This window comes from Cryptomeria japonica, chromosome 3 (assembly GCF_030272615.1).
Source record: "Cryptomeria japonica chromosome 3, Sugi_1.0, whole genome shotgun sequence".
NCBI classification, from domain to species: domain Eukaryota; kingdom Viridiplantae; phylum Streptophyta; class Pinopsida; order Cupressales; family Cupressaceae; genus Cryptomeria; species Cryptomeria japonica.
Genome location: NC_081407.1, coordinates 30,877,798 through 30,893,789, shown reverse-complemented (window position 1 = coordinate 30,893,789; position 15,992 = coordinate 30,877,798). Strand labels below are relative to the sequence as shown.

General features: G+C 36.8%; 1 protein-coding gene across 4 annotated transcripts in view; it reads left to right on the top strand.

The window, feature by feature from the left end:
• Nucleotides 1-1,187, top strand: part of LOC131066004 (selenium-binding protein 2) — an 82,504-nt gene extending 81,317 nt beyond the window's left edge. For all 4 annotated transcript variants that reach the window (XM_058000671.2, XM_058000670.2, XM_058000674.2 and 1 more), the window contains exons 8-9: nt 158-430; nt 630-1,187. In XM_058000671.2, the coding sequence (XP_057856654.2) occupies nt 158-430; nt 630-911 (555 nt within the window). In that variant the 3' untranslated portion in view covers nt 912-1,187. The remainder of the gene's footprint in view (nt 1-157; nt 431-629) is intronic.
• Nucleotides 1,188-15,992: the final 14,805 nt, after the last annotated feature.

The following is a 15,992-nucleotide window of genomic DNA, read 5'->3' as shown; positions in this document are numbered from 1 at the left end:
CTGCAATAAACAATGCATTTATTTCTCAGGTGGTATGAAGAGGGAAGTGAGTGGGGAGCAGATAGGGTTTTTGTTTGAGCAATCATTTTAATGTAAAAAAGATCTCTACTTTCGAGTTGAACAAGGAATTTTAACATATGTGCTGTCTTGTTTTCAGGTTGTGATATCAGTGCCACCATTGAAAGTTAAGAACTGGATTTTGCCAGAGATGCCTGGGTTGATAACCGATCTTCTTATTTCCTTGGACGATCGATTTCTTTATTTTGTGAATTGGCTGCATGGGGATATTAGACAGTACAACATTGAAGATCCTGCAAAGCCTGTATTGACTGGCCAAGTATGGGTAGGGAGTCTAATTCGTAAGGGTAGTGACGTTGTAGTTGAGAAAGAAGATGGAGAGCAGTGGCAGTCTGATGTTCCTCATGTTCAAGTAAGTATTCTATCCTTTCTCACGAACATGCACAACAAATAAATTCGTATGCTTTATAGACGCAAGATGGATGTTGATCTTTAGTTTTCTTGAGGACAGGATCTAACACAATTTATAACCATGTGTAAAGATCCATCAATTATGTTTAGTTTGAGTCTCATTGAATTGCCAAACTAAAGACTGAGTTACATGATTGCAGGGTAAGCGTTTGAGGGGAGGGCCACAGATGATTCAGCTCAGTTTAGATGGGAAACGCCTTTATGTGACAAACTCATTATTTAGTGCTTGGGACCGTCAATTCTACCCGGAAATGATTGAGAAGGGCTCTCATATGTTGCAGATAGATTGTGACACGGTGAAGGGTGGACTTGCAATAAACCCTAACTTCTTTGTAGATTTTGAATCTGAACCAGAAGGACCAGCTCTGGCTCATGAGATGAGATATCCAGGAGGTGATTGCACCTCAGATATCTGGATCTGAAAAGAACTGATTACCCATGGTATCTTTAAATAATGTACAGATGCATTTTTTTTTTCTGACGTCCTGTCTGACCTGTGTATTTCAATAAATGTTTGAAATGTTAAATAATAAGGAAATTGGGTACCTCTGTGAAAACTTTGTTGAGAACCCATATGCACAAACAAGTATTCAAGTTCCCGTGTAACAAAATTGTTGGCACATTTCATATTTTCAGTTGCATGTTTCTTTAACTTATACATCATGAATATATTAGATTCTTGTATGATATTCACAGAATTTTTTATTTGCATTTGGCGCTCAATAGGTAATACAATTTAGCTGTTATGGAAGTTTTTTAGTTCCCCTTTTTATGATCGTATAGAAGAAGATTTAGTTGTTAACACAGTAGCATGCCCAGAAGTGCGAATTTAGTTCATCATCTGTCAATCAATTGCCTCTCCACTAGAACAGGCTTGCTGGACTTCTTGAGAATAAATGGTTTAAGTCATAAAATGATCTGATTTTAATAGTGTTATATAGCAAACCATTATGGTATTAAACAAATGTTCGGTATGAATTAAACATCTAGACAACCCTCACAAATTTTATTTGAATTCGAAGTATTTGAAAGTTAAAATTCAAACTTCTGAAATAATCAGGTATAGTTTATTATATTTTGAAATTACTCATAAATTTGAAGTCGATGACAATGTATTCAAATAACAATCCAAAATTTTGTGTGCATCCTGAAAAGCTTTTGTGTGCATCCTGATAAGCTTTTGTTGAGCATCTTGATAAAAAAATCCTAATGAAGTTATAAAACATTAAATTGGAAAAATATATAGATATGGTCGATGATAACCTTCGGCCAAAGTATCTATGTAGTAAACGGTGTAACCATCGATTGTTTGCTCACCATGGACCCCAATTTATCTTACTTTCTGGATACAGCCATTCTAGTTTCATTTTTGAGCATAAATAATTTTTGCAAACTCATTGGCATTTGAAATATATGAATCAAATTTGTATTAATAATCAATTTTTTTGGTTATAAGTTAAAAGATTGAGGGGTATCCATTTTGTCAAATGTAACGTCCACCAAGAAACCATAGAGAATTAAGCCAACCAACAACCAAACTAAACATCATAGAGATAATTTTTTTAAGAGAAGTATCAATACATTTATCTAAAAGGATCGCATCATCTTAGTGTACAAATGGAAATTAAAGATATATTATCACATTATTCTTTAAAGAATTTCATTCATTTAAACTTACATGATTACATAACACTAATGCACAATGGAAATAAACTCTAACATCTAACTTACATCTTGTAAGGTGTTGGTAACAACAAGAAGGAAAACTGGGAAGGGAGGGTGAATCAATTTTCACTGGATCAAAACAATTAAGCACAATCTTAGATTTGATCAACTGTAGCAAAATGAAAGATAATAGCAATAACAACACACATACCACCAATATTTTTGACGTGGAAAACTCGGTTAAGAGATAAATCACGATGAAAACTTACCCACAATGAGATGATACTCTGCAGTAGTATGTGTCAATATTACAATGGGGAATGCAGATGCATTCAGACACACTGCCTAGAGCTCATTGCTCAAATTACAAGGACCCAGAAGATTCCAACCCTCAGGGAAAGTTCACTACCTTACAAAATGATTCAGACAACAATCCGGAAAGAGTGAACTGCAAAAATAGCATCTGCAAATGCCTGGCTAAGCTCAAATGTCTGCTTTTCACCAATCTTTGCTCTACACACCACACCGAAAGATGATTTCTCTTGTTTGCACATACGCCACTCTCTGATAATGTAGACTCAACACCATGACCCAAAATACATAAATATTACACCCATTTATATAAATCATCAACCTTGACTACAAGGTCGGCCAAACCACACCTAATTACAAAATTACATCACACGATACATAAATCAACCACCAGACTAATCTAATGACATAGATAGAATAACATGGACCTAAATCAAATCTCCAAACGCTCATCACCACCGAAAATCTCGCTAAGACCAATTGCAACACGTTACACTACCAAAATACCGCATAACACGAAGAATATCATCGGATCATGAAAATCATCATAAAATCGCACAATAATCAATGTGGATCACCAAGACAAATAGGACATGATCAGGAACACCAACAAGTACATTGGAACCATCCACAATAGTTGCACCAACACCACTTTGCAATTTTCCATCGATCAACATGCTAACGTTCAAAAACACTCAATGGCAACAACCCGGATAAGAAAGGTAGCTTCCAGAGCACCAAATCACGAACCACTTGAAATGAAGATACACACGAACATCCAAAACATTCTCCAAAATCCGCAACACAAGATATAATCATATCAAAGCACACCGGATCAAAAACTAGACTTTGCCAACCATTGAACAGAAAGACCAAAAACTTCAAATGTAATCACCGGATCAAGTGATATGATCTAGAAGAGTTCCAGATTACTGAAACCAATTCTCTGCAATACCAAGACACATGAATATGTTGACATCAATGACAACAACATATCCTAGCAACAACAATATCCAACAATCTCCCCCTTTGGCATTGATGGCAATATATGAATGTGAAAAAAAGTCAATGCAAAGGAATGAATCAACACCAACAAAATCCAACAGGCTCCCCCTAAAATTATGCACACAAAGCTTCAAAGATAATACAATTTTTCACATGCTTCGCTCCCCACTAGAAAGAGCAATCTTTCCCCCTTAGAATAAATTCACAGCTCTGAAACTTAACTACTCTTAGCAGAGTAGCAACATCAACTCATCAACCTAGACAAAAATATAAAACTATAAAATCCATCGGATTGATGCATCTCAATGCACCTAGTTCTCATCAGGAGGGGCAAAGACCCCTAACTTGTCTCTCAAATGTATAAATGTATCTGCAGGCAAAGGCTTAGTGAAAATATATGCAATCTGATCTTTTGTAGATACATACTCCAATTTTACTTCTTCATCGCTAACTTTCTCCCTCAAGAAATGACACTTAATTGATATATGCTTCATTTTAGAATGAAGTACTGGATTCCTGGAAATATTAATAGCACTTGAATTGCCACGGTAAATAATAGTAGACTCATCATACACAACTCTAATATCTTTCAGCATCTGTTTCATCCAAACTACCTGAGTACAATTTGTAGCAATAGCAAAGTATTCCGCTTCAACAGTAGATAGAGATATAGCATCTTATTTTTTGCTCACCCATGAAACCAACTTCTTGCCCAAAAAGAAATCTCCACTGGTAGTGCTCTTCTGGTCATCTACATCACCTGCCCAATCAACATCAGTATAGGCACAACACATAAAATTATCATTCTTCGGATACCACAACCCATAGTCAACAGTTCCCTTCAAGTATCTGAAAATTCTTTTAACAACAGTAACACGAGTCTCTTTAGGAGTATCTAAAAATTCTTTTAACAACATGCATGATATGTGGTCTAGTCTAAGTCAGGTACAACATTCCACCAATCATAGATCTATACAAGGTCTGATTCACTTTCTTAGATTCATCATTCTTAGACAATTTGCATCTAGTCACCATAGTAGTTTCATTAGGTTTTGAATCTGTGTAGGGGAAAAAGCGAGACTAGGCTAACATGCCCTAATCCTACCTTTTGACACACATTGTGGAATACGAAAGAGCCTAGAGGTATCACACAATTGGCTATTTCTTTTTGTGGAAGAGAGAGCCACGGGCTACCTATTAGGGTTTCTATTCCTTTGTTGTAATTGAAAGATAAAATGATGCAAGTTCAATTCCTAACCCCAAAGTGCAAGTATGAACTAATAACAAGATTGCAGAATTGAGATTAAACAATGGAAAGCTGTAAACACAAGGGAAAGACAAGAATGTAGATGCATACCCGGAGTTAAAATCTGAGTGGAAATGTTCGGGACGGGGGCGCAGGCGCCACTGTCCTGATTCTGCTCCTGAAACTGTTGTTTTGCAACCTAAAAAGTTGTCGGAAATGCTGAAACTTGCTGTCTGACAGAAGGACTAGGGCGCCCAGCGCCCCTGTCCTGGCAGGACCAGGGCACCCCACGCCCCTGTCCTGGTCTTTTGTCCTGAAATTTGGTGTGTAGCTCAGTTTTTGTCTGCTTCTACCGGATCTGCAACTTGCAGCGTCGTCCGAATCCCGAAATCTGCACTTATATCTGAAAAGGTACGGTGGGCGGCTATATAGGGTTTTGCCTTAGTCAAACCCCCGCTTCGGTGATTTCCACCTCCACGAATAGCCAAGTTGTATTGTAAAAGTAGTGTGTGTGCAAGATCCTAAAATGCAAGTAAGCAAACTAGAGTAACCTAGAAAGTAAACCCTAATTGCTTGTAAATGATAATGTAAATGCTCCAAATCAAGATGCAAAGTGATCTAAAGCATGAATACAAATGATATAATGAGGCTTATGCAAAGACATGAAAACAACATGAAATCATACCCAACCCCAAGGGAGGGGTAAAAGCCAATCTTCAGTCGGTGATCCCCTATTGCTCTTCAATGTCTTCAAAGCCCTAAATGGATGAATGAAATTGATGAATGCTTGATGGGTGGATGTTGAATGTTGTTGAAGTCTTCAAAGATCTGCTCTTTCGTTGCATAGAAGGTCCCTGAAACTAAAATTCAGATCCTTTCAAATGAAGAAAGAGAGCTCTTATATATGAAACCCTAGGTCTTAATTTCAACTTTTGGCCGACCTAGAGATTGAATCTCCTGCCAATTTCTTGGGGTTAAGCTTTATTTTATGATTGGATTGCGCTCCTAAAATTTCGGGAAAAATGTCCGGGACCGTGTGCACTCCGGGTGCCATGGTCCCGACAACTTTTCACCAAATTTTCAGGGCCGTCAGATATGATGATTTTAGAGCGAATCCCGAAGTTACAGGTGATTTCGAGATGTTTTGGCCCCCGAAATCAAGCCCCCAAGTTCAAAATAGGACCTAATTAGGGTTTTTGATCAAATGATGTATTGGAAGAATAAAATGAAAGGGGCACACTTTAATGAAAAGGGCCCAACTTTATGATATGAGAGATGATAAAATAGAACCTTAGACCTAATTAATTTAATTAATTAAGTGCTAAAGGGGAAATGCAATGCAAAATGCAAAATGTGCCAAGGCGGGTGCTAAACTAGGTGTGAAATTGTACCACCCTAGCAAGTGCGTACAATTTACAATGCTACAGAATCATCTAACCCAAATTTCTTTAACATTTCCTTCACATACTTAGATTGAGAAATGAAAATACCTTTACCAGTTTGAGTAATCTGCAATCCTAAGAAAAATTTCATCTCACTTATCATAGACATCTCAAATTCCTTTTGCATATCATTAGAAAACTTCATACTCAAATCATCATCTCCTCCAAAAATAATGTCATCCACAAATACTTCAACAATCATAATGTTATCATTCTCAACCTTAAAGTATAAGTTATTGTCAATAGTACCTTTACAAAATCCTAACTTCATCAAATACTTATCTAATCTTGCATACTAGGCTATAGGGGCTTGTTTCAGTCCATACATTTCTTTCTTCAATCTGCATATCATGTCTCTTTCATCTGATAAAGAAAATCCTTCCAGTTTCTCAACGTAGACTTCCTACTCAAGATCACCATTCAAAAAGGCTAACTTGACATCCACCTAATAAACCTTGAAATTTTTAGAAGCAACACATGCAAGCAGCAATCTAACAGCTTCAATTCTAGCTACATGAGCAAAAGTTTCTTCATAATCAATACCTTCCATCTAAGAGCATCCCTTAAATACTAATCTTACTATGTTTCTTACCATTTCATCGGCTTCATTCAGCTTATTCTGAAACACCTATTTAGTGCCAATCACATTTTTGTCCTTAGGTCTCAGGACAAGCTCCCAAGTATTATTCTTTTCAATTTGATTCAACTCCTCTATAGCTTTTATCCAATTCTCATCCTTATAGGCTTCAATGACATCTTTAGGCTCAATCTTAGAAATCAAACATATCCTTCAACAACAAGTCTTCTAGTCATCACACCCTTGTTCTTATCACCGATAATCTGTTTCTTAGAATGATTTAATTTCACATACCTCAGAGTCTTCAGATTATTCTGATTCTTAGGCTCTTAAAGTCTTTCACCGACCAAAACAATATCTAGATCTATTGTCTCTACCAGATTACTCTACATCAAGATTTCAATCTATGCAGGCTTAGAGACAATATCCTATTCATCAATCTCATATCCACATGCTCTGATTTGCTTACCAAAACATTCATCAACTTTTACATTCGCACTTTCTACTATTTTTTTCAACCTCTTATTGTAACACCGGTACGTCTTGCTCTTAGTAGAATATCCCAAGAAGATTCATTCATCACATCTTGCAACAAACTTTCTTATATCCTCATCTCTTTTTATATAACATTTGCTTCCAAATTTTTTAAAATATCTAACCGTAGGAAAATGACCAAACCATAGCTTATAGGGAGTCTTACCAGAATCACCTTTTATATGCACCCAGTTAAATGTGTAAACAACAGTGCTAACAACTTCCTTCCAAAAGCTTTGTGCAACATTTCGTTCAATCAACATCGTTCTAGCAACATTCAAGATTGTTCTGTTCTTCCTTTCAACAACTTCATTCTACTGAGGGGTTCTAGGAGAAAATAATTGTCTTCTAATTCTATTCCTCTCATAGATTGTATCAAACTCACCAGACATGAATTCTCCTCTGTCAAATCTTAGACACTTTAGGTTCAATCATGTCTCAGTCTCCACCTTTGCTTTGAATATCTTGAATTTATCCAATGCTTTTGATTTCTCCCTTAGAAATGTTACCCACATCGTTCTAGAGTAATCATCAATCAACAAAATGAAATACCTATCACCCTGCATGCTTCTCACTCTAGTAGGACCACACAAGTCAGTATGCACAAGATCTAACAATCCATTAGATGTATACAATTTGCTTTTAAATGACGTTCTTGTTTGCTTCCCCAACTGACATTCTTTACATACCAGATTAGAGGGCTTCACAATATTAGGCAAATATCTAACAACTTGAGTAGAAATTATCCTTATCATACAGTCAAAATTAACATGACATTCTCCTATGCCACAACCAACTTTCATCTATTTGAGCAATCAAACAACTTTTCTCATTGACATTCAAGTGAAAAATATTACATTTAGTCTTAGTCCCTGTTGCAATCTCTACACCAGAGCCATTCAAAATCTTGCATTTACTATTATTGAATTGCAAATCGTATCCCTTGTCAACCATTTTTCCAACACTCAAAAGATTATGCTTTAATCCTTCAACATATAAGACATCATCAGTGTTATTCTTTCCATCAAAAGATATAGAAACTCTACCACAAATCACACAAGTTTTATCATCTCAAAATCTTACTATACCACCATCATACCTTTCCATACTTACAAATTGACTTTTATCACCTATCATACGATGTGAACAACCACTGTCAATTACCCATTCATCTTTCTCTTCAATCTTAGCAGCCAAATCTTTCTCCTCAACAATGCAACTTGTAGGATTCATTGGTACCAGATCATCTTCTTTGATAGCAATAAACATAAACTCATCTCCTGAATTTCTATTATTTGATTTTTCGTTTGTCACACCTTCATCGACAACATAATATCATCTCTTCTGATTTCTGTACTTTCGGTAGGGCTTATCATTCTTTTCAAATCTATCATGCTTGTCAAATCTATCATGTCTTTCATTCTTATCATACCTAGACATTCTTTTAGGACACCTAGAAGCAAAATGTCCTATCTTATTACAAGAAAAATATTTCAAAGGTAACTTTTCATCATACTTACTGACTCCCTTAGGCAATCTCTGAGCAATAAGTGCTTCAAACTCATCCAACTGTCTCTCCTGCTCTTCTGAAGCAGTCACTGACAAGGAGGGACCTCAAGGAGATCAATCCAGACCGGTCAACAAGAGTAACACAACGGAAACACACAGATATGATGTAGGCAATGCAAGACAAATAGTTTTATTGCATGAAATCTGATTACATCCAACCAGTAGCAACCAAGTTACAACATACCAGCTCACAGGCCTGGTAGAATAGGTCACAACCGTGACTTTGAATCGAAAGATCTATCTTCTATGTACAATCTATCTATTTGATTCTCTGATTGATTGCATTCTAAAAAATAATTACAAATATATATCGATCCAAAGGATCCAGTCGGCCCAAAAGGGATCAAAACCCAAAGAACAAGACCGAACATGAAAATAACAAAGGTCAGCCTCCGCCAAGAGATTCCTCTGGAAAATCCAAAGGATGAAATGTAGAAGGTCGGCCACAAGTCAAGGAACATCGAAATAAATGCCCAAGGCTCTGCAAGCTTCAGAATGGGTTCTGGTAGATTACCAAAATAGGTCTCAGGCAACTGGTATCAAAGGAAACTGGTAACAAGAAACTGTCATGGAAACCAGTAGCGATAGCTTGCCACAAAGTGATCCAAATGTGATGTGGTTTGAGAGCAAAAAATATGATCAAGTCTTCAAGTAGAATCCAACTCCATAGGATCCAATGAGCCAAAACTGGGACACACAGAAGGAAAATTGAAACTGCAAACAGAAAGGAAAATATTTTTGGTTGATGCAAGATTGCTGTGAACCGGGGATGCTCCTGCATCAAACATCCAGGGTTAATGAAAAAGTGAGCCTCTCACTTTGCTGGGGTTAGAGGGAAACCAAGGTGGTCTACCTCTACCTGAGAAATCCAAGATGAACCTTCAACTAGTCTGTCCTTCCACTTCACAAGATATTCCTTATACTGACTATTCCGGGTACTATGCCCAATCCTATTGTCCAAAATTCTCTTCAATCTAATTTGGTTCCTTCTGGGGCAACTGTTCCTCCAAGTCTGCAACAGTGTCCTCATTGAATTCTGATTCATGGTACTCATGAAGGTCTGCAATGTTGAATATAGGTGAAATAATTAGACTATTCGATAGCTCCACTTCATATGCATTTCCATAACTAAACTTCCTCAAAATCTTATAGGGTCCAAACTTCTTCATCTGCAACTTATTAAAGTTCTAACCGAGAATATCTCTTTTCTCAGATATACCATCACTTCATCGCCAACTTCAAATTCCTTGTCTCATTTTCTCATCTGCTTGAACTCCTTATATTTGTTGTTCATGTCTTCCAAATGATGTTTAACCTGAATATGCAATGCTGCCATGTGATCTGCAAAATCTTCTTCTTCTAAACTCTTCCAGTCTTCACTACTAATGTCTCAATTCTAATATTCCTCTAGGGTGCACTTCGGTAACAATCTCAAAAGGTGTTTTTTCGGTACTTGTATTCATTGAATTGTTGTAGGAAAACTCTGCTTGTGCAAGGATCAAATCCCAACTTCCGGTTTTATTTCCCACTAAACATCTCAACAAATTTCCCAAACTCCGATTAACAACCTCTATCTGTCCATCAGTCTGTGGATGAAAAGTAGAATTGAAATTCAAATGTCTTCATCTTCTTCCAAAGTGTTCTCTAATAATAGCCAACAAACTTCGTGTCTCTGTCTGAAACTACGCTCTTAGGTAATCCATGCAATCTCACCACTTCCTTGCAAAATAGGTCTACTACATGTAATGCATTTGATGTCTTCTTACAAGGTATGAAATGTTCCATCTTCAAAAATCTATCCACTACTAGAAATATAGAATCATTCCCTCTTAGGCAATCCAAGTACAAAATCCATGCTTAATCCTCCCAAGGTCTTACCGGTACTATCAAAAATTTATACAGTCCCACATTCTGACTACTACGCTTTGCAACTTGAGAAACTCTACAACTCTGAACATATCTCTTAACATCCTTATGAATCTGGGGCCAAAAGTACTGCTCACTCACCAATGCAACTGTTTTGTCAATGCCAAAATGTCTAGCTAGTCCTCCACCGTGTTTCTCCTTTATTAGGTTCTCTCTCATGGAACTCTTAGGTATGCACAACTGAACTCCCTTGAATAGCATCCCGTCCCGAATGAAGTAATCCAACCATTTGCTCCTATCAACCATAATCGGTTCTCTGCATGCTTTCCAAGGTTCTGCAAAATCCGGGTCTTCATCATACAAGGTCTTCAAATCTTCAAAACCTAATACTGTCACTCTCATCTCTGTTAGAAAATTCTTTCTCCTACTCAATGCATCAACAAATTTGTTAGGTTTTCCACTTCTATGCTTTAACACAAAGGTGCAACTTTGCAAGAATTCTACCCATCTCATATGTCTTTGATTGAACTTACTTTGACTGTTTAAATATTGTAAAGCTTTATGATTTGTATACAACACAAAATCCTTAGGCGACAAGCAGTGTCTCCATTCCTTCAAGGCTTGAACTATGGCATAAAATTCCTGATCATACACTGAATATCTCCTCCAGGCATCATTCAATTTCTCATTGAAATAGGCTACTTCTCTCCCTTCTTGACTCAAGCTTGCTCCTATTGTTGTTCCACTTGCATCACAATCCACTTGAAATACTTTATTGAAATCCGATAAAGCTAACATGGGCTGCTCAGTCACTTTCTTCTTTAACAATTCAAAACTTTTGTTTGCTCCAGTGGTCCACTTGAATTCCTTCCGATCTCCTCTCATGGTCTCAGTCATAGGGTCACAAACTGAACTGAAATTTTTGATAAATTTTTGGTAAAAACTAGCCAACCCATGAAATGATCTTACCTCCTCAATGCTTTCCAATGTAGGTCACTCAACAATGGCTTTCACTTTCTCAGGGTCAATCTTTAAACCATCCTTAGATATCACAAGTCCTAAATAGACTAACTCATCCTTCATGAAAGTACACTTCTTGATATTGATTAGCAGTTTTTCTTCTCTCAACCTTTGCAAAACTTGTCTTAACTATAACAAATGCTCCTCTTTTGTCTTACTGAAAATCAGAATGTCATCCAAATACATAATAACAAACTTACCCAATAATTTCTTCAATACCTCATTCATTAGCCTCATGAAAGTATTCAGTGCATTAGTCAATCCAAAAGGCATCACCAACCATTCATATATTCCTTCATTGTCTTAAATGTTGTCTTCCACTCATCACCTTATCTGATCTTGATATGATGCTATTCACTCTTCAAATATATCTTTGTAAAGTATTTTTCTCCACTCAAACAATCCATTATGTCATCCATCATAGGCAAAGGAAACCAGTATTTCACTGTGGTCTTGTTTATTGCTCTTAAATCGGTACACATCCTCCATTCTCCATTCTTCTTAGGTGCTAATACTACTGGTACTACATAAGGGCTCAAACTCTCCTTGATCAAACCTTTCTTCAACAACTCCTGCACTTGTCTATCCAGTTCTTCATTCTCTACCGGTGTCAACCTATGTGCATCTTTGTTAGGCAAACTAGCTTCGGGAACCAAGTCCATGCAATGACTAATACTTCTAACAGGTGGCAATCCATTAGGTACATTATTTGATATGATGTCCTCATATTTTGTCAGCAAATCTCTTATCTCTTCTGGGTGTTCTCCTTCTAGTTCCGGTCTCTCAATCTTCTTAGAAATTAAGGAAAAACACACATTCTCATGTCTCAATCTATCCATAAATCTCCTTCCATCTACTAAATAGATTCTGGTATTCGTAGAAACTTCATTATTCAAAGGTTCCCCCAAAGGTAACAAGGTTTGCTTCATCGCATTGACCACAATAGTGTATGCATTCTTCCTTCCATCATGTATTGCCTGTCTATCAAACTGCCAATGTCTATCCAACAAAAGATGACAAATATCCATAGGCATAATATCACACAAAACTTCATCATGATAATTCCCAATTTTTAATTTCACCAAACATTGTTCACTTACTAACAACCTATGCTCATCCTGAATCCATGCTATCTGGTAAGGCTTAGGGTGTTTTAATCTCTCCAATCTTGACTTATTCACCATCTCCTCTGAAACAAGATTATCCAAACTACCACTATCAATAACAAGTTTACAACACTTACCAGATACCTCACATATGGTCTTTAACAAATTCTTCCTCTGCAAAGGCTCTTCATCTCCTCCAGTATGACACAAAGCTATCCTCATCATCAACAATTCTCCATCTTTCGGTTTATTGTCTAATCCAGTGGGGTTTTCTTCCACCACTGCTTCTCTTTTGGTAGTCTCTTTCTTCTTACATTCGAATGCATGATGTCCTTCTCCTCCACACTTAAAGAAAGTTCCTCTAAATGTCCTCTTGTCTTGTCTTCTAAAGTTCTCATTCCAATAACCATCCGGTTCTCTCCTTTGGTAGAAATTTCTATCATCTTTCTGGTATAATTACCTTCTTTGCTCACTTCCTTGTCATTGTTCTAATCTGTACTGGTTCCTCTTCCTCCTTGAAATCTTCCTGCAGTAAACCTTCCACCTCTACCTCTCTGTCTCTGCTCACATCTTTTGTTCAATTTCTCTTCAGCCTTTAGGGCATACTGGTAAGCCTCTTCAACACTCTCCAATTTGATCATGCTGAGTTCATCTTGTATAGACATTTGCAATCCATTCAAATATCTTGCAATTTCTCAACTTCATCATCAACTTGTCTGGATTTGATGTTCAACTTGTAAAATGCTTTGGTGTACTCCTTCACACTAGATTCCTTCTATCTCAGATTTTGCAATTTCTAGAACAAATCCACTTGATAATTCGTCGCCACAAACTTTGGTTTCAACTTAGCAATCATTCTATCCCACATATTAATCTTCTCTTTACCTCTTCTTTGTCTGTCAAATTGCAAATGCTCCCACCAAAGAGATGCATGACCTTTCAACCGGGTACATGCATATTTCACCTTCCTCTCTTCTGCAGTGTTTTAAAAATTGAAATACTTCTCCATCTCCGAGATCCAATCCATCAATTCATCTGAATCTAACTTCCCATCATATCCCGGTGGGGTAAAATGAGGTTTAGTGTTCACCCTACTCAAAACCCTTAAAAATATTTCTTCATTCGGATCAACCGCCGGTAGGTTTACTTGTACTATTGGGGCTTCTTCTCCTTCATCTTCACTCACATCTTCAATATGTTGGCCTTTTCTTTGGCCTATCTCCACGACCTCTAACCGAGCTGCTACTCCTCACAACATCTCCATCACAGTAGGGTCTGCATTCCCACACACTCCACCATTCCTAGTTCCTCTTTGCGCCATCGATTCACGCTAGTCCTCTGCAATTGCAAGTCAGATCCACAATTCACAACCCTACAACAAAAAAATTTAGGACACGTAACCTCTAGAACAGAACTTCACTTTGATACCACTTGAAGAAGTCATCGATGAGGAGGGCCTCAAGGAGATCAATCCAAACTGGTCAGCAAGAGTAACACAATGGAAACACACAGATATGATGGAGGCAATGCATGACATATAGTTTTATTGCATGAAATCTAATTACATCCAACCGGTAACAACCGGGTTACAACATACCGTCTCATAGGCCTGGAAGAATAGGTCACAATTGGGACCTTGAATTGAAAGATCTATCTGTATATGGTGAAAATGGATAACAATAATAACAAGATTGAAAGGCTAAATGAATTCAACCACAAAACCCTAGCCTAACAACAACAAAGATCCACCATAACATATGAAGATTACCTAAGACAATGCAAATAACATGAAATCACAAAGATTATACCATCACATGTCCAATAGGGTTTTGATCTCCATTCTTCCTATCTCCATTGATCTTGCTTGATATATTTGCTCTCAGATTTTATGTGCACAAGAGCTCAACAAAGAACGGAATGTGGTTGCAAGTAGGATCGTAGTGTAGTCAAAATGATCATTAGGGCATTAAGTCATTAGAATGATTAGCTCATTAGGGTTTGATAATGAAGGAAGCATCTCCTTATATAGAAGACACTATATGAAATGGAGGGATAAGATTGAGAGGTGTAAAAGGAGGTCGGCTATGATTAGAGGGTAGGTAGAAGAAATAGTAAAATAATGAGAGGGGGTAGGTAGTGTATGAATTAAGAGATGAATGACATGTGTCATGTGTAGAAAAAGCTAATGAATTAATTAAATAAATAAAGATTTATTTAATTAATAGAAGAAGTGGGATCAATTAAATAAATAAATATTTATTTAATTTAGGAAAAGGATAATTTAAATAAATAAATGTATTTATTTAAATGAGAAATAAGGCTAGAAGAGGATAAATGAATTAATTAAATAAATAAGGATTTATTTAATTAATAGAAGAATTAGGCTTAGATAATTAAATAAATAAAATATTTATTTAATTAGACTGGACAATTTTAGGTGTCTACACTATCTTCTATGTACAATCTAGCTATCCGATTCTCTGATTGATTGCATTCTAAAGCATAATTACAAATATATATATCGATCCAAAGGATCTAGTCATCCCAAAAGGGATCAAAACCTGAAGAACAAGACCTAACATGAAAATAACAAAGGTCCGCCTCCGCCAAGAGATTCTTCTAGAAAATCCAAAGGATGAAACATAGAAGGTCGGCCACATGCCAAGGAACATCAAAATCAATGCCCAAGGTTCTGCAAGCTTCAGAATGGGTTCTGATAGACCATCATAATAGGATTTAGGCAACTGGTAACAAGAAATTGTCATGGAAACTAGTAGCGATATCTTGCTGGAAAGTGATCCAAATGCAATGCGGTCTAAGAGGAAGAAATATGATCAATTCTTCAAGTAGAATCCAACTCCATAGGATATGATGAGCCAAAACTGGGCCACATAGAAGGAAAACTAAAACTGCAAACAAAAACTAAAACAGAAAGGAAATTTTTTTTGGTTGATGCAAGATTGCTGTGAATCGGGGATGCTCCTGCATCATCTTCCATCTCTCTCATCTCTCTTTCATATCTTGAAACCCTAGATGAACTTTCTCTTAGATCATATAGTTGCTTCTCGGATACAAAGGCTTTAAATGAATTCTTAGATTTACCATGTTATTCTCCAAATTCACTCAGCTCAAATGCAACAAACTTACCAACCAACATATCT